The sequence below is a fragment of the Vigna unguiculata genome, chromosome 4 (genome assembly GCF_004118075.2).
Source record: "Vigna unguiculata cultivar IT97K-499-35 chromosome 4, ASM411807v1, whole genome shotgun sequence".
Taxonomy (NCBI): domain Eukaryota; kingdom Viridiplantae; phylum Streptophyta; class Magnoliopsida; order Fabales; family Fabaceae; genus Vigna; species Vigna unguiculata.
Genome location: NC_040282.1, coordinates 1,317,874 through 1,339,789, shown reverse-complemented (window position 1 = coordinate 1,339,789; position 21,916 = coordinate 1,317,874). Strand labels below are relative to the sequence as shown.

Here is a 21,916-nt window from a genome sequence, read left to right as displayed (position 1 = left end):
AAGCAAAAATGTGTCAAACAGTATAAATAATTTAAATACTATCATGAAATGCGTTTGAAATGTCAGATAAACTTAACAAAATTTGGTTAAAAGGACTAAATTCACGCATTTTGGAAGATGAAGGACTAAATTGGTCAAAAGTTTTGATGAGGGACTAAACCCAAATTTCGCTCAAACTTGAGGGACCAAAAACATATTTAACCCTTTTTTAGTTTGAAGGAAAATCACTTTTCCTGCTGCCTAATAAATACTATTGTTTTGTGCATATTAAAAAAATATTTTTGTTTTTGTTCTTGTTTTCTTAATAAAACTGAACAGGGCAATCATGTTTTCATGTGAAAACCAATTTAATCTAAACCACAAACTTTTTTTAGATTTTATATTCTGAAATTGTTTGAGTTGTTGCCATTGATAATAATTTCACAAAAAGCTCAGACTTTTGATGTAAAATAGTAGGTAAATACAATATTTCAATCAATTGTCTATTTTAAATTGTTATAGATGTGAACTATTTATCAAAAAATTAAGAAATTTAGACAATCATACAAATTAAACAAGGTTTGTTAATTATCAGTTAAACAAGTAAATACTAAAATCATCAAAAAAAAAATTATCCGTCAACCAAAAGGGTGGACCATTTTGTAATAAGATAAATGGCATAGAAAATTTGAACAATTATTGTAGACAAATTTTAAATGTTGAAAAATGCATTTCATGGTGTGCATTTTAGAAAAACAAGTTCAAGGAAAAATAGGATTCATTTTCTTTTTCTTTAGAAAACATTAGAAACATTTCCTTAATTTTGTATCCTCAAGTTTCAATTAAAAGAGAAGAAATTGCAACAACATTAGAAGCATTTCCTTAATTTTAACATAGTGTCAAGCACGATACAACTACAGTGTTATCTACTGTGTCAACAGCTTAGTTTTTAATTCACTATTCATGGTGGCTTCAGACCTATAACACGCTACGATAACAACTAAGAAAAAGAGTGCATGAGCACTTGGGTTACATAATACAGACCCACATGAAGATAAACATAAAAACATCAAAGATAAGATAACAAAAGAATGACGGGATGAATAAATCAGCCATCACAGTGTTTGTTTTGCTTGTCAAATGAAGTAATGAGAAGAGAGTTCAACACTAATAATGATCTACTGTGACTAAATTCAAATTGATAAATAATTGCAGAAATTTAGTAAATAGCAAATCGCCTTCAACATCCTGAGACTTGAACTTGATGTCCAAAGATCCTTCTTCACTTCAAGGATGAATGAGTTACTGTCTGCGCAAATCATCAATGCAATGCAAATCCTTTTAGCAGGACAAAAACTTGTCCCAATAAAATGAATCACGGTGAGTAATAAAAAATGCATGTACAAGGCAGAAACAATCAGGGTGATTTGAAATGGTGATAGTCTTGAAGCATTTAAGGATCTCGTGGAACAGGATTTCAAAGGCTTAACTTGATGTCACAGTCTTGTTGCAGAACCCATTTCTTGGCCTCTTGTTGGATATAATATCAGAAAATGAGTCAACTAGTTGCCCTGCCAAACTACTAGGATCATCAATCAGAGTTTGAATGAAAGTATTTACCACCCTTCGTTCTTGCTCTGTCGACCTCAAACTAAACCATGTCAGCAATTTCAACCTAAACTCCTGCTTGATATGACCCTGGCATTCTAGCCAGCGAATTACTTTCACACAATACTCAAAGTTTTCATCTAAAGAGAATGGACCATCAGAAGGGCGTAGAGGAGAGCCATTTATCAAAGTGCTGTCACAATCATGTGTCTCTTCATTTGCGCTAGCTTTCCTTTTCCTGCTTGCGTCTCCGCGTGAATCAACGGCCGGAACTTCTCCGGTTTGTCCATGGTTCCATGTCTGAGAACCACCACTACCATGTGATCTTGCTAAATTTTTGTCTAAATCATGAGAAGCAGCATCATCATCAGCCTCAACAGCCTGCTGCAAGGTACAGCCATTATCTTCATCCCTGGAAGACTCAAACGGAGGTGTCAGCTCTTCGTTTAAATCAGGCACCGAAACAACATTTAGATCGAGATCGCGTGAAACTGAAGGCAACTGCTCTTGTGGTTTGCTAGGCTTGATAGCTTCACTCTGCCCACAGCAATTTCTCTTGTCAGCACAGCAAAACCCCTCAAAGCTACCTTGTTCTTGAGCCCAAGAAAGATGCAAGATTTTCCCAAGGTCTCGAACCTTAAATCCAGAGTCTGCAGATGAGGGATTGGGCTCCAATTTGGAGCCAGAAGAATTGCATTCAGCTTGAAGGTTCTTTTTCTGATTCACAGCCACTGAGGAAGATGAATTCTTTTCCAATATCTCAACGCTCTTGGTGAAACACTTGGTCTCAGAGTGACCCAGGTCACCTGTATCAGTAAAAGATACAATCCGAAAAGTATATTCCGTGCAAGGTTGGAGGTTGGATAACAAAATCCTTCTCTGAGATTTGGGAAAAACACAAACAGGATCTTTAGTGTGTGATTCCTCCCTGCTCTTGTAATACCATAGCTTGTATCCCTTAACGTCCCCAGAAGATGCATTTGACATTTCAAATAAAATTATTTTGACTGAGGAGGCCGTCACCTCTTCAAACACAACCTTGCAGGCAGCGGGAAGTGAACCCTCTGCAAGATTAATAACTTCATCATACACCATGTATAAATCAAATTGATAGGCAGACAAAAAGAATAGTACCAACCTCTGGATTCTGGATTTACATTGGGAACAGTGGCCAACCATTCATCAGCTTTCTCAATAGCAAGAGAGCAGAGTTTTTGGACATCACTAGCAATAGGGAGTCTGCTGACAATCCCTCGTGCCATTTTGGCAGAAACCCCATTAACTGGACCAACTTCAGTTTCCAGTTTAGCCTTTGCTTCTTTTACCATTTCATGCAATTCTTTAAATCTTGAAGTACCATCCAAAAGCCTGTAGCTCAAATATATCCTGAAACATAGTACATCTACTCGTCGAGCATCTTTTGCTATGCTTAGCTGCTTCTTCCAACATCTGCCACCATTTAACGTGAGTCACCAATTTAACCAACGTAGGCTAAAAGTTTAGTCACTAACGCATATAGAAAATGGTTTAAATGTTTTATACAGTACAATATTCTATTTCACAACCAAATTAAAAGTACTGAGAAAGCGTATTTGATAACAACTGTAGGAGTTAAAGTTTGCTTCATTGTTGTAAGTATGTCTATGTGAATGATGTGCAACAGACAAAATAAACATGGAATATATAGTTATAAATACAATACAGGCTGATGCATGTTTGATATTTCACAGCATAAGAAATTTGAAAAGATTAATCGAAGCTTCATTTGATATTTGATAAAAGGAACGGAGTAAATACCAATAGGTAGGAAAGTAAAGAAGATTACTCACCCAAGTATCCCAGTAACTTTACCGCAGGATGCACAACAATATCCACCATCTAATTGCATCAGTTGTCCATGATCAACAACTCCAACTTTTTCATGTTGAAGAGCACACTCAATATGGCAAGACAATCCACAGGAGTCCCCTTGAGCAGATTCACATGTGCATACCAACCAAAGGCTGGGATCCTTGTTATCATCAAAAAGGTGGCAAATACAGCAAGAGCACCTTCTACAAAATGTGTCATCTTTAGAGAGAACTGCTCGACAAGCAGAATTCTTACAGATCCAGGAGTTTGAATGTCCAAAATCACTAGGTGGGTCAGGAACTGGTACAAACCGCACAGGGTTTTCTCCTTTGCGATGTTGCTTCCTAGAAGACTGATTGCTGACACCAGAAACTTTTTTTGAGTCCTGCTTCTTGACATTCTTACTCGTTGACTTAGTTTCAGTCATCCTGCTTTTTGAAGAAATGTTCTTTTTGTCCTTATCAACGCAAGTTCGTAGAAGTTCCTTCTTAAGACCAGGTTTTAGGAACTCTTGAAGAAGTTCTGAACTTCTTGAAGCATCATCTGAATGACCATTTTTTTCAGGAGTACTTTGAGCACTAGATGAAAGGCTTTGAATACCAGAAACTGGACCGAAAAAGAAAACAGATACAAAATAAGTCTAGTGGAAATAGAAGGAAAATCTGACTAGAGGAAACAGCAAAACCTACACTCCTGTATAGATGTTGATTAACTGAATAGAAATAACAACAATAACAGATTAATCCAGAGAAATAACAAATGCAATAGATAGTAAACTATACATAGGTTCCACTTGCACCAAAGACATGAATAAAAGGCTAATCACGAAGCAAGAACTTCAACCATTCATGATTGACTACATCGTTCAGACCAAGGTAGTCAATCAGGACTTTATGCACTCAGAAAGGGGAAACAAAATAGCATATCATGGAATTGTAACACAGCATAAGGTTCTTCAAGATTCAGAAAATTTATATCATATATATGCACATTATAAAGTGAGAGAAAAAATGGTAATAATAACACTTAAATTCATAATCATAAACATAAGAAAGCAGTGCTGTTAAATGGAGCCAGCCACCATGGCTGCTAAATGGAACTCTTTGGCCAACTGCCATAAGCAATTAGTGAAGGAAAGACCGTTGTGGCATGTTGCTACCCTTGGTATATATAGTATATCCCAATCATGCCCCAATCGTTTATATTTAACATAATATCCGAGCATGTTGCTACCCTTGGTATATATAGTATATCCCAATCATTATTGGAACACCAATATCTACTTTAGCTCCCCACTCCTAAGCTTCATTTCAACATCATTCATAAGTTTAAGAGTTAGAAATCCAGCAACTAGGGCTAAACACATCAAGTTATGTTTCTACCTAGTTGTCATGCATGCATCAATCAGCAGTACCAAGAGAACCTGCAATTGAACCATCTCTACTTTAATTCAACGGAAGAAACTAAATAAATTGTTCAAAACAGTACATCACATATGGAAACCAAGAAACAGAAAGAAGACAAAAATGTACAAACAGATCAACTCAACTCACATGAACTCAACTAGCAAAAATGAAGAACTAATTGTGTGAACAATATAAAAACAAAAACCCAAGAAGAGTTGATGCAGGAGAAATCCATCAATTCACATGCCAAATCCAAGAATATTCAAAAGCATTAGCACAATTTTCCAAATAATGCCACATAAATCTGTTTTGACTCTTGCATTTTAAACTAAATCTTATCATGTGATCAAGAAGGATCGTCCAAATTAGAACACAATAATTGTTTTGAAAGCATTTCTCCTTGAATGGATAGAATCAATTCAAATTCATTACTACTTTCCACTTCCAAAAAAGCAATAAAAATATGTAAACATCAATGTCAAAATTATAAGCAGATACTAATACAATACTAAATCAGTAAATGAATTAAGCATTCAAGAGAAATAGACAAACACCAAAAAAAGTGATTTCAGTTCAAGATGATCAACGACCAAATAGAAAACTTGGAATTGATTTCCTCTGGCTGAAATGCACAATTTATCTTTGAATAAATAGGAGTGACAAAAGTGAGCTACCCTGAATAAGTTAAAAGTATAGAACAATCTCCAACCTATATTCCAAACAATAAGGATATTTACACCAAAAGTTTGACAATACACAATAAGGACATGATGACACATAATTATATACACACATCAGGCATTCTCATCCTTAAAATACCTAAAAGACTAAATAGAGAAAATACAAAAGGAACAATTGAAAATGAGAAAGTAAATACCTCATAAGCACCAGATCCTCCCTACTACAGAAAACAGAAAAAGTAAAGAGATATCCTGACAGAGTTGACACTACAGGAGCATCTACATACAGTGTAGCAAATCCTGGAAGGGAGTCCAAGTGTATTGCGCGACAGCTATAGTTTGGAATAACCCTTTATATAGAGTAGATTATGCAGGCAAAGGAGAAAGACCTAAAGCTTTAATTTCTAATTTATTATGCACATCTCAATTAATACAAGTGCAGATCTTGATTCATGGGCACCATTCAAAATACTTTTAAGGAATGTATTCTTCTTCAATCCAACCATTTAAGTGTACTTAATCATCTTGATCTTTCTTGGCTGATATTAGAAATTTTGGTCCTTAATACATACATAACTAAAATTACTCCCTCATTCCTATTTATAAACAATTACCTCTTTCATCAAGATTAAGAAAGTGGTTTAGTAGATAGTAATAAATTTTTCCAAAAATTTATATTTTATCTCCAAAACTACCCTTCTCATTAATATTTCTGTCTCTCCTAATAGTTTCCTGGTACAACCACTCCCTGTTTTTTAATTGGGTCTTACAAAAGGAAACCACTTCTAATTTATCTTACAACTAGGGACAGAAGAGGTAATATTTTCTTAGCTTAAAAAGAATATCGTATGCTCATCTTCAATATTTTCCAGTGAATATTTACAAATCAAACCAATTTCAGATTAATGTGAAATATTATGGCCGTGACCTAAATTAAAAAAATCGATTATCCAATGGAAGTTTTCAGCGAAATTTGCTATAAAAGGTCTTGTCAGGATAGACATGAGTAGATATAAATAATATTGTAGTATAGTCATATACCAGACACACTGCCAGTTCAACTCAATTGTAATCTTACTTAAAATTTAAAATGCCAAGTGCACGTTTGGATAATTGATAAAGTATTACTCAAGTGGAATGCATTTTAACGAAGCAACTTCTGTAGACTGATTAGGAAGGTTCTTCCTAGCGATAATTGGCACAGAAATATCAAAAGTACTTACAGCCAAACTTTTAATTCCCAAATAAATTAGTTTGGTAACTGACAAGACAATGTGGACAAAAGAATCGTCTTTTGAGGAGTTATTTACACAAGAAGGACTAAATCCAATAATCACACCCAATTCTTAGCATTTATAATACCATTAAATTCTGCAGTTTATGTTTTAATTCGGAGGATTACATGTACTTCAATCCTGTCTAATTATACTCTATCTATAGCAGAAACTCACATTAATGCTTATTAATATTCATAATTTCATTTCATATGACAAAAACAGAACATGATTGGTACATCAAAATTCATATCCCAAAGATTTAAAGGGAAAAAATAATAGGCATTCATATTGTGAATAAACATAATAGGAATATTCAGAATAAACATCCACTTAAAAAGAAATCCCAGATTGATTTTGTAGACAATTTTCATAGCCTTACCATTCCTGAAAATTTTAGTACATCCTACGCCACATGATTTTTCATTATTAATATCCTTAATAAGGTATCTCAAATTTTAACACTTCCTCATATTGTTTATTTAGCATAATAACATAATTCCAATTAAAAAATAAGAGGAAGAATAGGAACTAGATTAACTTTATGCTACGTTGCGGCCCATAGCCACAATCACTTTCCAAAACTATGCCATACAGAGGAAATATAGAAAAAAATACTAGATTTTAACCATATGTGTTCAGCCTTTATTAAATCTGAGATTCTGATATAACATTGATCCCTTGACTCTAAGAAAGTAGCCAAGCAACAGATAAAACCTCAAGCATATACATATATATATTTACAAGGTACATCATGACATCAAATGAGTCAAACAAATGTCAAGTTAGGGATTAGCCAACAAAGAAGGAAAAAATATGTTGATGAAGCAGTTAGGCACTAACACAGTAATGAGGCAACAAACCATTGGGCTAGAAAATGATCAAGTAACAAAACGCCTTCCAAAATAAACCACTTTCAATATTTAAACCTAACAGTGGACTGAAACTGTGCATAAACATTAGTAGATGTGTTGAAACATGTAACAGCGTGTTTGTCAGAGGTAAAACACGTAAAATAACACAGTCATTAGATAAATCACACAGCATGCATCCTTCACTTTTTAAATCGTGTCAATGGATGAGAAAAATACACTAGCCCTAGCTCCCCCAGCAAGACAATATTAAATTAAAAGCACAACAGAATGTTACATTTTGTAACTACTGAGAGAACAAACTCAAAAAGAAGCTCAAAAACACACCTTTAGCAAGGAACTTGTCTTCTAGATCCATTCTGTAACCGTCCAACACTATAGTAGAATGGCCCTTCTCTGACAAACAGAGAAAAAAATGGATTAAAAGGTTGCTTATGTTATTGTGAAAAGCAAATGAATGTCGTCAATCCATTAAATTCCCGTTTGAACAGAAAAATGAAAAATTTTAGTAATGTCTAAGCTGCATCACACTAAAGAAAGCTAACAAACACTAGTTAAAGCACAAATCCAAAGTTTCTTAAAAAAAAAAAAACCACTATCAAACACTTAAAAAAAAAAAACTTATTCTTGATAGCTCATCTTATTTATCATTTACCTCAATGAAATAAGAAAATGGTAATTTCCCACGGAAGAGAGTGACCATGTTTCAAATACACCAGGGTTTCAGAACACAGCTCCTGACTTAAACATTATAAACAAACGCATTCAGAACGACAAACTAAAAGTACATGACACCAACCATTAAAGTTAAAAAATATATATCTCTCAAATTAAAAATTTAAAAAAAAAAAAATCAAACTCCAAATACAGCTGTATTATCTTGCTCATTTGACTCCAATCCACGTTTCCTCATGGAAATGATTCAACTCCAATCAACATTCAACAGCTAGAAAATACGAACCCATTAATATTATTACTATTAGTGTCATTGACTTAAATACATTTCAAAAGAAACGAAACAATATAGAGAAAAAATAAATGAGAAAGAGAAGCCGAAGAGAAAGCGCAACAAACAAATCACGATTTAACCGTTTTCCCAATACGCATTGCGCACGGTGCATTAACGAAAGGAGAAAAAAAAATCGAAGAGAGTCTCCATATTATTATTTTTGTTTAATTTTAAAAAATGAAATAAGGAAAATTAGAAAGAACAAAAGCGGAAATTAACGCGAGAATCACGAGGCGAACGTGAAGGTAGGAAAAGGAAGCGAGGAAGGGGGAAAACGAGAACGAATCTGCGTAGAAAAACGAATCGAAGAAAGAAAGAGAAAAAAGAAAAAAAGAAAGAAAGAAAAGAGGTTTAACCACTGACCTCGGCAGAGAATGGGGAGAGGAATCAAGGGTTTGTTGCCATGAAGAATCCCCAACAACACAACACAACCAGACACAAACGTTGTGGGTGGTGGTTGTTGTTGTTGTTAGTTTGCGTTGTGATAGAGAGAGAAGAAGAAGGAGAAGAGGTTGGTTTTGTACGAGCCTTTCACGTTTTGAGGAGGGGGAAGTGACGCGCGAGAAGGGCGCGTGGGATGGCGGTAGTTTGAACGGTTCGGTTTCGGGGGATGCATGCGTACGGATAGTGTAGTCAGGTCAGCTGCTGCTGCTGCTGTTTTTCCCAATCTCTTTTTCCTTCTTATTTGGTTTTGGAGAAATATTATTATTTTAGAGAAAACTATTATTCATCGTATTTTTTAATTGGAATATACGAAATTATCAATGAAATGTAAAAAGAGTACATTATTGGATGAAAGTTGTGATAAATGTATTTGCTTTATCCAGAGGTCATACTCATATATTTGTTAATAGATCGGAAAATATGTTTTTTTTTTATTTTATAATAATTTCAAAACATGAATTTCAGTTAAGTTGGTAAAAATAAAGTATTTAATAATAAATTAAAACATTAGATGTCAACAACCTATTATTTAGTTACGAAAGTAAGTTTAAAATTTGTAGCTTTTAAAGTGTATAGAATATTGAGAAATAAGTTTTGAAATCTTTAATTTTTAGTTATAGAGTATTAATCTGTATGTGTTATATTTTGTTATATATAAAAATGATATTTTTTTCTTTTGAAAATAACTACTTAAATTTAAGTATGTTTAAACTCGGTTTAATTAAACTAATGTTTTCAATATAACACATGATTAATGAATGAGGTCGGATAGACCTATTTACAAAACGAGTCAATCGAGTTTTAAAAGGTAATATTAAGCTTCTTAAATTATTATGTATTATATGAAAATTTCAAAAGATTATAATTGATAGAAAAAATAATGTCAAAATAAATAAAGTGTTTTAAGTTAAGTTAATATGATATTTTAAATTACTTAATTCGCGCAAATAATATGAAATATCTAATTCTGAATTATATAGTATTAATTTTTATATATTATGATTAGTTAAATATAAAAAATATAAAAAAATAGTTTATTTTTTGTTTTAAAATGTAGACAATCCCCTCATAATGAGTTAGGTCAAATAAATATTTTCGGTATAACATAATAAATAAGTCAAATTACTTAAAATGAGTCAAATTTCAAAAGTAAGTGATCCATTCTTGCAATATATATTTTTAATTTAATGAGTGTAACGTTAACATATATATGATTTCAAGAACAACAAAAGTCGTATATAAAATATAGTTAATTTAATCCTTGTAAATGTGACGTGTTTAGTAAAAAGAAATTAAAAATAATAAAAACATGAAACTTTGAACCCCTATGATTTGTTTGAAAAATAGGTGTATGGACAATAATATCCCTATGTTTTGGTTGAAAAATATAAAAGTGCGTGTTTTGCAACTGTTTTGGCTTTAGTTTTACGTAATCTCCATCAGCTGTACTTTTCACCCAAAAGATTTGAACTCAATAACAATAACCTACTCAACCTAGCACAAATTATTTTCAATTAAATTAATTTTGAGTTGATGTAAATAATATTTAAAGTTCTTCCTTGGAAAAATAAATGTTTAATAAACTGAATAGGTTGAAATAATAAATAGAACGTTGCGAAATTATTTTAGGTAAAGTTTATAAGCTTTGTAGTTTTCTTTTTTTATATGCATGTTAATATTTATTTTATTTATACAAAAAGTATATCGTAATATTGACAATGAATAAAAGATCTTTTTTCATCAATAAACGCATTAGGTCAAACTTACTTTAGATTTCCGTGGACTGTTCCACCTTAATTAAGAATCTTGAGTTTGACTATGTGAAAATAAATTTACTTTAAAGACTTAAAAAGGGAAAGAGTGCAAGGCGAAAAAATAATTCAATTATACTAAATGTAAAAAAATATTCAATACCTAACTTACTCAAGAATATGGCGCAATAAAGATTCATTTAGCTTTGATATAAAGTAGTTAAATAATATTAATATATATTGGTTCAGTTTTCATATATTAATAATATTAACAAAATATACAAAACATACAAGTAGTTTAATTATATGATATATTCATATTATAAATATTTTTTTATATCATGTAACTAATAAAATATATAGTTAATTTAGTTAAATAATATATTATTATTATTATATGTTTATTTTGTAACATATTTCATATGAACATAAATTTTAAAGGATATTTTTTCTGTGAGTACAATAATACTTCATACTTACTCTAACGGTGTATAAGTATTTTATTATTATACGAACACATTAAGTGTGATAACTCAGGTGTGCCAAAGATACGGAGATAGTTAATTTTACATCTTTACTTGAAAAATATGGGTAAAATATTATTTTATAAAATTAAATGATTGAGTGGATATTGGAATTTGGATTCTTTATGATTTTTTTCTGTATTATTTTTCTACTGTATTTTTTTAATACATTAATTATCACTAATTTTAATATTTTAAAATATATTAAAAAAATATTTAAAATATCAATATAATATATTTTTTAATGTCCACAAGAGGAATCTGGATTAGGATATTTGTTTGTGCAAATTCTATGTAGAAATTGAATTAAATACTTATTTAGAAAATAATATGTTTTCCTTTAACGTAAAATCGCTGTTAATGTGTTTGATTATACAAATTTTTAGAAGTAATTTTTCGTATTAAATATGATTTTAAGAAGCTAATTATAATTTCTACGTGCTATGAATGACCTTTAACTTGTCAATGAGTTCCAAACCCACGTGCTATGCTTTAATGTGATGTTTTCTTCTATACAACAAATCAATAATCAATCATATCGATGTAGTTAAAAGGACTATTTTGGATTTCTTCTGAAAATTATGAGTGCACCACTAACTTTGAGAATATTTATGATTTTAACAATTGGTTGGGTAGTGTTTTTCCTTTAAATACATTTTTATCTTAATTTGTGTGAGTTTTGTTTTGTTTGATCTTATTTTTTTAAATATTTAAAATGGTCTTAATTTCTGTAATTTGTGATTAATTTTTTTTTCAGATGCTGATTAAATCGTTAATGAAAGATTAACCGTCATGTGTCATTCTGTAATTTTTTTAAATTTAAAAAATGATGTTTATGTGTCAAGCCAGCATTGTAATATGTGATACTATCTCATGACTTATATTCAAATTTTTCTTATTTTTTGTTAATTTTATTCAATTTAATTCTAATTTTTGTTATGTTTGTTCAATTCTGTCTCAATTGTGAAATTGCTTATGGGTTAAGACAAAAAAAGTCTATATATCTGAAAATTCAAGTCGGGTTAGACAAAAATTGAGAGGAATTGACTCATTATTACATTACACACTTTTCACTCATTTATTTTGTTTTAATCTAAACAACATCAATTTCTTTTTTTTTTTCTCCTTAATCTAAACGAATAATAAGTATTAGAAGATTTATCATCTTCATTTTCCAGTGATAAAAAAACATTATGTAAATGAAAATACAATTATTTTTATAATATTTAATCACAATTTATTGCATCAATAAATTTATTTATTTAGATAAATTGTTTTAGAGTTTGCACTTTTAAAATATTTAATTAATTTAAACTTCTGTCGTGTAAAATTCACATATGTGTATATACCGTACATGAAAATCAGACTAAAAATGAAAAGGGTAAAAAAAAGCACTGACAGGGTATAAAATGTTGATTAATTAAATGTAACTTTTTTCTCATCAATTTATTTTCTATTCACTTGATCATACAGTAGCATCCTAATCATGCTCCTACAAAATATTAAAGAGATTTTTCACTAGATAAATCGTAGGTATAATACATAAACATTTAATAATAACATATAAACACGATTAATTAAATATAAAAAAGAATATAAGTAATGAAAAAATAGGAGTGAATAGGTGAATAGTGGGGCCTTAGGGCAGCTGCAGAAGCAGAGGAAAAGCTACGTTAAGCAGTGTTTTCTGATGTGATTGCTACCTCAATTCTTCATCCTATCAACTGCGCGTGAGAATAACATTATCCATTTTTTTATTAATTATTATTACCTATTTATTCTTTTTCACTTTATTATTATTAAGTTTAATTAGTTGGTATCAACTTTTATTTAGACTTGTTAGATTAATATTTTTTCTTAAAAATATGTTAATTAAATTTCAATTATGTCATTTTCAGTAAAAAAATATTAATATTATTAATCGTATTGATATTAAAAATGACTTACAAAATTAAATATTGATATTTATATTAAAATTTAGTAGTAAAAATCATGAATGAAGCTAACGACTTTAGTAATTTTTGTCTGAAAGAGACTTGATTAAGGCATTTTTTCAAGAATTGAGACTAGATTAACATATTTTTACAAACAAATATCAAACTGATACATTTAAACAAAAGTAGATATCATCAAACTAATTAAGCTTTATTTTATTTTCCATGCGTACAGTTGTTGAAGACAAAAAGTGATGTTTGGTTCATCACATAACTCGTTATCTTCTTTCATTTATGATCAAAAAATAAAGAAAAATGGATTTGAATTCTCATTTACCTTGAAAAAAAAGTATTTAAGAGATATAGGATATGATTTTTTGAACGTTTTTAGAAAGAAATTAGTATGATGATTAGTTAGAAATTAAAGTTTTAAAATTAAAAGCGATCCCGTGATTATTGCCACAGCATTACCAATGTGAAGTTAAGAATGCAGCTGTTATCAAATCACAAAAAAAAAAAAAAAACTACTGTTGTCTTTTGAGTCTCATGTTATTATTAATTTCGTTCTACTAAATAAATCATTTCAGAGATAATCATTCACACAGTGTAATTGATTTATTATTACCATATGATTCAAAGTCAATAAATATGGAAGAGTCATGCTTAAGGTCCTTAAAAAAAAATCGCAATTATGATTAAGATTAAAAAAATTTATAAACTTGTAAATTATTAAATTATAATATGACGGTACATTTTTCTTTTTATAAAAGTATATATATATATATATATATATATATTGACTTTTATTTTAATTGAATTTCATCTAATTAAGAAAATGAAGGGTAGAACAGAAAATATTTTTGATTTTGAATTTGACTTTAATTGAAATCCCAATTATTAAAAAGACGAATAAATATTAGTTTTAAAAAATAAACGTTAATTATATTATATTCATTTTTAATCGGATGGTACAGTATTACATATGATCATACGTATAAAATATAAAGGATAAAATTTTAATTATATTCAAATTTTATTTAAATTGAATATATTTAACAAAAGTGATTTCTCTAAAATAGTAATTTAGAAAAATAGACTAATTTTCCACTCTATTAATCAGAAATATTGAATAAAATTTTCGATTTTGCCATTCGAATATCAATTTTATTATCACAAAAAGAAAAAAAATAAGAATATCATCTATAAATTCAACCACTAATACCAAACCTACCTGCATTTAAATATAAAAGAAACCTAATCGTATCTTTATATTTTGTATCATCAACTAATTTATCAATCACATTTATATTAAGATAAAATGGTGTCATTAGAGTTGACATACTAATTTTTTTAGAACTTCAAAGCAGAATTTTCATTAGCTTATAAAAAATGTCATATACAAGCTGCTTGATTCAATCCTAAAAAGAGAAAGAAAAAAAAACTTTTCATCATAAATCTCTTAGACTCCCTTGCACCATATTAACAAATAAACTATTAGTTGAAAATTGAACTAAAATACATTGACGGTATAAATTTGCAGAGCAGCATCATATCATTCAATCATATACACTAAAAAAAACTTCATCAATTTCATAAACTTGTATAAACTTGTATTTAAAATAAGATTAAACTAATTTACAGTGCAAGAAAAGAGATTGGATAGCAGAGAATATTGAACATGAAACGTAGAAAGTGGCCTTATTCAAGAGTCGAAGGAGTATTGTGACCATCAAGTGAAATTAAAGTAGATTCGTTGCAGCATAAATATGACTATGTAAAAAGTATTACAAGCTTTGTAATATTACACATAACAGCAGTGACTTTAAATTATCTGCACTTAGTGGACACCATTACATAACACACCAAGACTCAGAATAAGTAGCCAATACCCTGCATGCATAAAGGAAGATAAAGGAAGATAAGATATAAAAAAAATAAAGAGGATATAAGAAAGTAACTATCAACTATAGTATCATTCATAAGTCAACTTAAGAACAACCTGTTTCATCAATGTACCTAAAAAGAAGATATACCAACAAGATTTCGTGACACAAAAACCTGACATCTCACAAACCAAAATAAAAAGAAACAAATAATATTTACAAGTCACATCAAAGCTAATATTTAGACGTTCAATGGTCAAAACATGAACAAGAACCAGAGACTTAAAGCAAGACACTGAGAAACACAACAACGGATCTATGAAAATCAAGGAAATGCAAAGAATACTTCAGAGCCAAACAAAATCTGAAGTAATAGTCGCTAATTAAGTGAACCTAACTATGTAAACAAGTCAGTAATTGAATCATAAACCATAAGCAATGTCAGTTTCTAAATGATATAGCAGAATAATCTGCAACCAAACAAATTTAAGATGTAGAAATATCCCAACAGTTTGTAAATGTTAAAACCAATGCAAACTGTTCAATGGGAGAATTAATGGTACCAATGCCTGAATGAAGACAGCTATTGTAGAGATGGAAAGATGGAAACAGTATCTCAAAACAAATTGTGGGCTAGCAATGAAACAAGACCAAAACAGTATCTGAATGGTGGTCAACAAAAAGATGCTGTTGACAGATTCAGTAACCATTTGCCACTGCCAATAGAAAGCTATTAGATATCAGGCTCAGAACCAACCACCTAATTGCTAGAATCTCTTTTGCAAGTTGTCTAATGAGAATAGAATATAAACAATTATAAACAAATTGGCAATATACCAAAATTTTATAAAAAAATTCAAATTCAAATTTTCTACATTTGATACAGTACCAGACATGTTCAAGCAGGAACTTTTATAATTTTGAGGGTGACAACAGTATTGTGAAAAGTAAAAACAGTAAAAAGGTAGAATTGTTTCAAAGTCTGATATGAACTAATTACACCACAATAGCTTTTGCCAGCCTTAGCAAAAACCTCACCATGGATCTTCACGTGGAAGAAAAGATAAAACACAGTTGGCAGGAGGACCCAGTCCATAAAAAAATAGTCAAATCTTACACACCAAGTAAAATCATTAACAATAACTGTTATGCTTATAATCATATTAACATGACCCAATTACATTACCAATATTCTCCAAAACTTAATGATGACATTTGAAAACTATATATGTATATATCCCATAAACTACACTAAAACCCAGAAAAGGGCAATGTCTGCTTGCATATCTAATGAGCACATCCACTACAAGAAACTAATCAGACTAATGATATAACAGAGACCAAAAAGGTAAATTTTTAATTTTTTTTTTCATGGCCACATGTCATCATTTTGTTTTTGTAACATAAAAAGGCAATCGTGGGATATTTCAAGACATGAAAATGAAAGAACCATATAACAGTGGAGCTTTCTCTGTCATTCTATCCCCATCCAAAACTTTATTCAAATTCACAATACATTACAACAACAAAAACCACCGAATAAAAGGAATAACCAAATCATAAAAAAAGATAAAAGGAAGCATAATTATAAATCCAGAAACTATTCTGAAAGTCGAGAAACTAATTTTCAAGCAACATATACTTCAGTATTATTAAACTTTTTTTTTCAATGAACTGAAGAACTCGATTATATGTTATGTAAAGATCAGTGAAGCCACGAACTCCTACTATGAAAGACGGAGATTATATAATAATTTCTCAATAGTCAGGTCAGGCTTTATTTTTAGCAACTAAAAATGAAGTTAAAAGCTTATCCATAAAATTCGCATATTCTAACATAAAAGAATATTACATATGTGTGAAACTAATAATCAAGGTAAATATTATGCACGATGAAACTGAGGAGGAAAAAAAAAAGAACTAACCTTTTCATGAAGAAGAGTGTTGACCCTCGCAAGCGGGGCTATCATCGAAATTCTTCGATGGATACTTCGCCGTGACCATGCCGACCTCGAAGACGATGTCGTCGCCGGAGGAGCGGATTCCGGTGATCGACCACCACTTGAAGAACGCGCGAACCCTAATTCCGTCAAGTTCGGCGATTTTCCCCTGCACGATTTTCCCGGAGATGGTGTTGGAGTAGGTGGCTACGTAGTTGTCCGGCGGGAGCGTGATTTTGCACGCGCCACCGAGCTTGACGGTAAACTCACCGGTGGTGCGGTTCACGGCGTATCCAAGTACGGTTGTGGCGGGAAGAAGACCAGAGGGTAATCCGTAGCTGACGAGCTCCACGTGAGCCCGCGAAAGAGTTGATTTGGGGGTTTTAGGGTTAGGGTTTTGGAACGAATTGATCACGAGATTAAGAAGAAGAGCGAGCACGAATAGGATTTTGGGATTCATCGCGTTTCCGTTTCGTTTCAAAAAAAATTCAAAATTTAATTTTCCTCTGGTCTTCTATACGGAAAAATGAAACAGATATTTTTATTTTTATATTTTTTTTATTTGTCAATTTTGATATCTGTCACGATAATGACGAGACTCTGGATATGAGGATTTTTCTTGCGAGAATCAATGCAAGGATCTTTCAACACGTAACGGAAAAAACGACTTCGTCTTTTGACTTCTCGGTTCTCAAAATTGGGCCCGACTGAATTTGATAGAGGCCCAGCTTATGAAATGAGCCAGGCCCAAACATGCGCAAATATCAGCTTCTAATTTCGAACACGCATGATGACAAATAAATGAATGATTATATCAAATCTATCTCATAAAATTTGAATTTTTTATTGATTTTTTTTCATTACTCCCTTCTCACGTATCTTTAAAAATATATTAATTTTAAGATATATTAATTTTTTAATATATCAACATTAATATATTTTTAAAGATTCAGAAGATGAACAACACAGAAAATCAGAAAAAAACCTCTAACTCGACGACGAAAAGGATAATAATTTATAAAAACCAGAAAACTATTTTCTTTTATATACATTTTCAAAATTATATATTTTTAACTCTTCTATATTTTTGGTAGATTAAGCGGCCTATAAATAGTAGTATGAAAATTTTTCAACGGTAAGTGACCTCATTCTAACCTGTTCTTCCAAGTTGATGAAAGAGAAAATAAAAACAAGTCAATCCAACTAATTTAACTTTACAACTTCTAATTCCATCAAACCTAATTAAGAATGTAAAGATATGAAGGTGAGAAACTTATTTTCTATTCTTATGATCATAGTTCAAAATTGAACTATAAAGCTCCGACATACCTTATCAATGACGTGTTCCGTGTCCGACACGTATCAGACACTGTATAACACGTATTAGTCAAGTGTCCAATCTGAAAAATATGTTTTTGTCTTTAACATGATTTTGATACTCCAATACAATGTTAATAACCACAAATTTAATGATTTTCTAAAAAAACTATAAACTTGTAAATTTATCACATAAGTTTCTATTATGATTATGAAAATAAGAAAAAAAATATTATATGATCACTACTTTTCACTTTTTTGGATATTAGATTGATAAATTAGATTCATTTTTGTGTCAGTTGACAATTTATTAGTTAAAAAGTTGGAAGTAATATGTATATGCATGTTGTGTCCCGTGTCCTATGTTTTTTAATTTAGCCGTATCTCCATGTCCGTGTCTGTAACCGGGCTTAATAGAAATTGAAATCTCGTGACGAAAATTAAACTCATCATTACCTGGGTTATGCATGTAACCTGTTACTCAATTCTTTGATAAGTAAAATTAACAACTTTTTTAAGCTAATTTCTTATTGAATTCACGTGGCCAAAAGGTTAAGCTGGACATCTCAAACATCATCAAACATGTATGTCCCTTGTGTTCTTAACAACTTGCACATGTCCTACATTAGGCTACAAACAAATTCAGACCTCTAAGTAAAAGATGCATTATCTTTTCCTCCATTTGTTTTGCTGTCTCTTTTTTATTTTTGATGATTAATGACAGAGGGAACTGTGATGCTTGTTCAAGAAGGCAAAACACCAAATCATGCATTTATTTAATGGTGATGACTATATTAAGCATGTCAGAAAACCATTCTGTGCTTTATCTGTGTTCACCACATTTGCTTCTGACTCAATTAATCTTCTTTTAGTCTGTGGCCATGATACAATTATTTTGTTTGCTACCAGGGACACATTTTTGTTTAGTAATCCGAAGTTTCAAACTGGGATAAAACTCGTGCATAATGGACCTTCTTTTTAATTATTCTGAAGCAATAACCATAGATTTTTGTTGCTTTAATAATGTAAAGTGTGAAATCAAACTTTGAATACTCTAGGATCATCCCGACGTGAGAAGTCTTAAGGGGACCGATAGTTTATCGATCACCGTATATTTGAAGTATTGTCCGTTTTGGAGTGTGTACTCGTCATAAATACGTCTCGGAAGATAGAAAGAGATATTTAAATTGTCTTAGACCTCAACTTCTAAACGATACAAGACTGTTGAACGTAGTAGGAACACAAAGTATGACATATATTTCTGAAACAAAGTATGCCATACATTTTAACAAGAGTTTGCAACATTTTTTTACTTTCCTTCTTTGCACGAAAATTACTGGAGATTGGATACAGGTCTTAACATGATACACTATATCATATATACAACACCAGAAAGGACACACAGAAAATTAGAGCTGCTAAATTCTATTTCAATGTCTTCTTTTGGATGAATCTGATGAAGATGGTTCTTGTGTCCAAAATTATTGCTTACCACCTTGAGAATTCCAAATCTCTGCATTTTTCACCTTAGACACACTCTGCAACACTTCAGAGGGAAGAATATCGCCCATAACCACTACTATTTTTGTTTCCAGATCCACCTTATATGAGCTCACTCCTGTTTTAAAGGTGAAAGTGGATTCAGATATTATGATCATAACTAGATTCAAAGAAAACAAAAACCACACACAGATACTGAAAATAAACATTAATAATGTTGGCTTTATGCAGATATTGTCAAAAGGAGTGGCTAGCATATTCTCTATCCCAGAATCCTGTGGTGGACATTTGAGTAACCCACTGTGTTTGTTCTTCAATATCTGACAGAATTTGCTTTAGCTTGTGATGAAACTTAGGAAATAAAGATAAACTGATAAAGCAAAAAGCTTACATAGTTACACTGATGGTTAATTTTCTTTTCTTCATTTTGTTTATGACAGTTGAATTACTCTAGAAAGCTGCTTTATGATATGGGGAGAAAAAAAAGGTTAATATTCTCACCTTCCAACTTGGAGATATGTTTCTCAACTTTTTTTGCACATCCATAGCAATGCATGGACACCCTCAATGTAACTATCTGCATATTTTGTGAACAAGAACATACAAACTTTTTTCATATTGAAAAGAGAGAAAAAGGACTAAAAAAGAGAGCTGGAACAACATCATCATCAACAACAACAACAACAACAACATCAAATTCTTATCATATTAGGTGAGATTATACGCATTTATCAGTTCAGTTAAAGATTAAAGTTTCAGAATAAGAGTTGGAACAAAGAAAAAAGGCCTTACCTGGGGTTTCAGCTGAAAAGCCAATGTCTGTTTTCCATCTACTACATCCTTCAATCTCAGTTTATGATCACCACTAGCACTTACAATCAAAGGCTTTTTCTCAAACTCATCTTCAAAATCCATGGAGTTTATGCAGAAACAGGTGTTTGAGCCAAAAGAAAGACAAAAAGTATCCAACATTCTCCCTAGTTTTCCCATTTCAAAGATTTGTTCTAAGTCTAAGGCAAGTCTGAGTTTAAAGAAAACCAGTATTGGAACAACTAAACTAACCTCTCACACAAGTCTCGAGTTTCATTTCAACCAAAGCATGGTTGTAGGAATATCTTATATAAAGGAGGAGAGAGAGTATGAGGGAGAGTGTGGAGGTAACAAATAAGACTAAAGTCAAATTTTATTGGAGAAGCCAAAAGCAGCACAGAATCCAATAAATTTTAAGAGGATAACAATAGAAAATAGATTCAGTTTGGTTACATACTGTCATGTGATGAACTTCCAGAAACACTAGATCAAACTAAAAATGAAGTATGCAACTCTCACTATAAAGTACTACTAATCTTGTGAGACACAACTTACAGATTTTAATTATGTGAATCAGATGAAGAGCATAATTGCTTTACAAAACAAGTTTCTGTGAATAAAAAATGCAGTGTAAATAAACTTTAAACAACAAATTACTAGTGTGTGTTGTTATATCTTAAATGTGGTTTTTCATATATACTGAAAAATTGAGTTTTGGCATTCACATCTTAAGGGCAAATCTGCTAGAAACAGAGACATTAAAAAGTATTATAAAAGGAGAAGCATGGTTTGTGAGTTGTCTCTGACTATTTGGTGATGGAAGAAACAAGTCGTATTAAAAGAGGTGAAACTTGGATCACATGATGAAGGAGGATACAAGTAAAGCAGGAAACACAGATCAAAAATCAGAAATAGAAATGATAAACTTTATTAGTGAATGTGATGAGGATTAGCCCAAGTTGGAGGAAAGGAATTTGCATGTAGATCCATGTGGGTGATTTATCATGATTCATATAAAAGGGTTGTTCATACCACTCAAAATTTATGACATGTTTTGATTTATTATGCAAGCTTCTTTATACTATTGCTCCAATCATAAAGTTACTTGTCTTATTTGAGTTTATATAACTCAGC

The 21,916-nt window shown here is 31.0% G+C and overlaps 3 protein-coding genes across 8 annotated transcripts; all 3 read right to left on the bottom strand.

Annotated features, from left to right (window-relative positions):
- Window positions 1-836: 836 nt before the first annotated feature.
- On the bottom strand, window positions 837-9,317 carry LOC114181883 (VIN3-like protein 1). Of its 6 annotated transcripts, XM_028068523.1 has the most exons (8): window positions 9,043-9,311; window positions 8,539-8,616; window positions 8,326-8,411; window positions 7,998-8,066; window positions 4,821-4,861; window positions 3,417-4,044; window positions 2,726-3,036; window positions 837-2,651 (listed from the first exon to the last, which is right to left on the bottom strand). In XM_028068523.1, exons 6-8 carry the CDS (start codon window positions 3,863-3,865, stop codon window positions 1,465-1,467), a joined length of 1,947 nt encoding a protein of 648 aa, XP_027924324.1. In that variant the 5' UTR covers window positions 3,866-4,044; window positions 4,821-4,861; window positions 7,998-8,066; window positions 8,326-8,411; window positions 8,539-8,616; window positions 9,043-9,311; the 3' UTR covers window positions 837-1,464. The 6 variants fall into 6 exon arrangements, with proteins under 6 accessions (XP_027924324.1, XP_027924320.1, XP_027924323.1 ...); XM_028068519.1 differs by lacking the exon at window positions 4,821-4,861 and having other exon boundaries at window positions 9,043-9,312; XM_028068522.1 differs by lacking the exons at window positions 4,821-4,861; window positions 8,326-8,411 and having other exon boundaries at window positions 9,043-9,312.
- Window positions 9,318-14,966: 5,649 nt separating this feature from the next.
- Window positions 14,967-17,686, bottom strand: LOC114182344. The gene is made up of 2 exons (XM_028069205.1): window positions 17,141-17,686; window positions 14,967-15,222 (listed from the first exon to the last, which is right to left on the bottom strand). Exon 1 carries the CDS (start codon window positions 17,613-17,615, stop codon window positions 17,145-17,147), a length of 471 nt encoding a protein of 156 aa, XP_027925006.1. The 5' UTR covers window positions 17,616-17,686; the 3' UTR covers window positions 14,967-15,222; window positions 17,141-17,144.
- A 2,017-nt stretch (window positions 17,687-19,703) lies between these two features.
- On the bottom strand, window positions 19,704-21,716 carry LOC114182448 (protein SODIUM POTASSIUM ROOT DEFECTIVE 2). The gene is made up of 3 exons (XM_028069317.1): window positions 20,765-21,716; window positions 20,474-20,549; window positions 19,704-20,090 (listed from the first exon to the last, which is right to left on the bottom strand). Exons 1-3 carry the CDS (start codon window positions 20,960-20,962, stop codon window positions 19,954-19,956), a joined length of 411 nt encoding a protein of 136 aa, XP_027925118.1. The 5' UTR covers window positions 20,963-21,716; the 3' UTR covers window positions 19,704-19,953.
- Window positions 21,717-21,916: the final 200 nt, after the last annotated feature.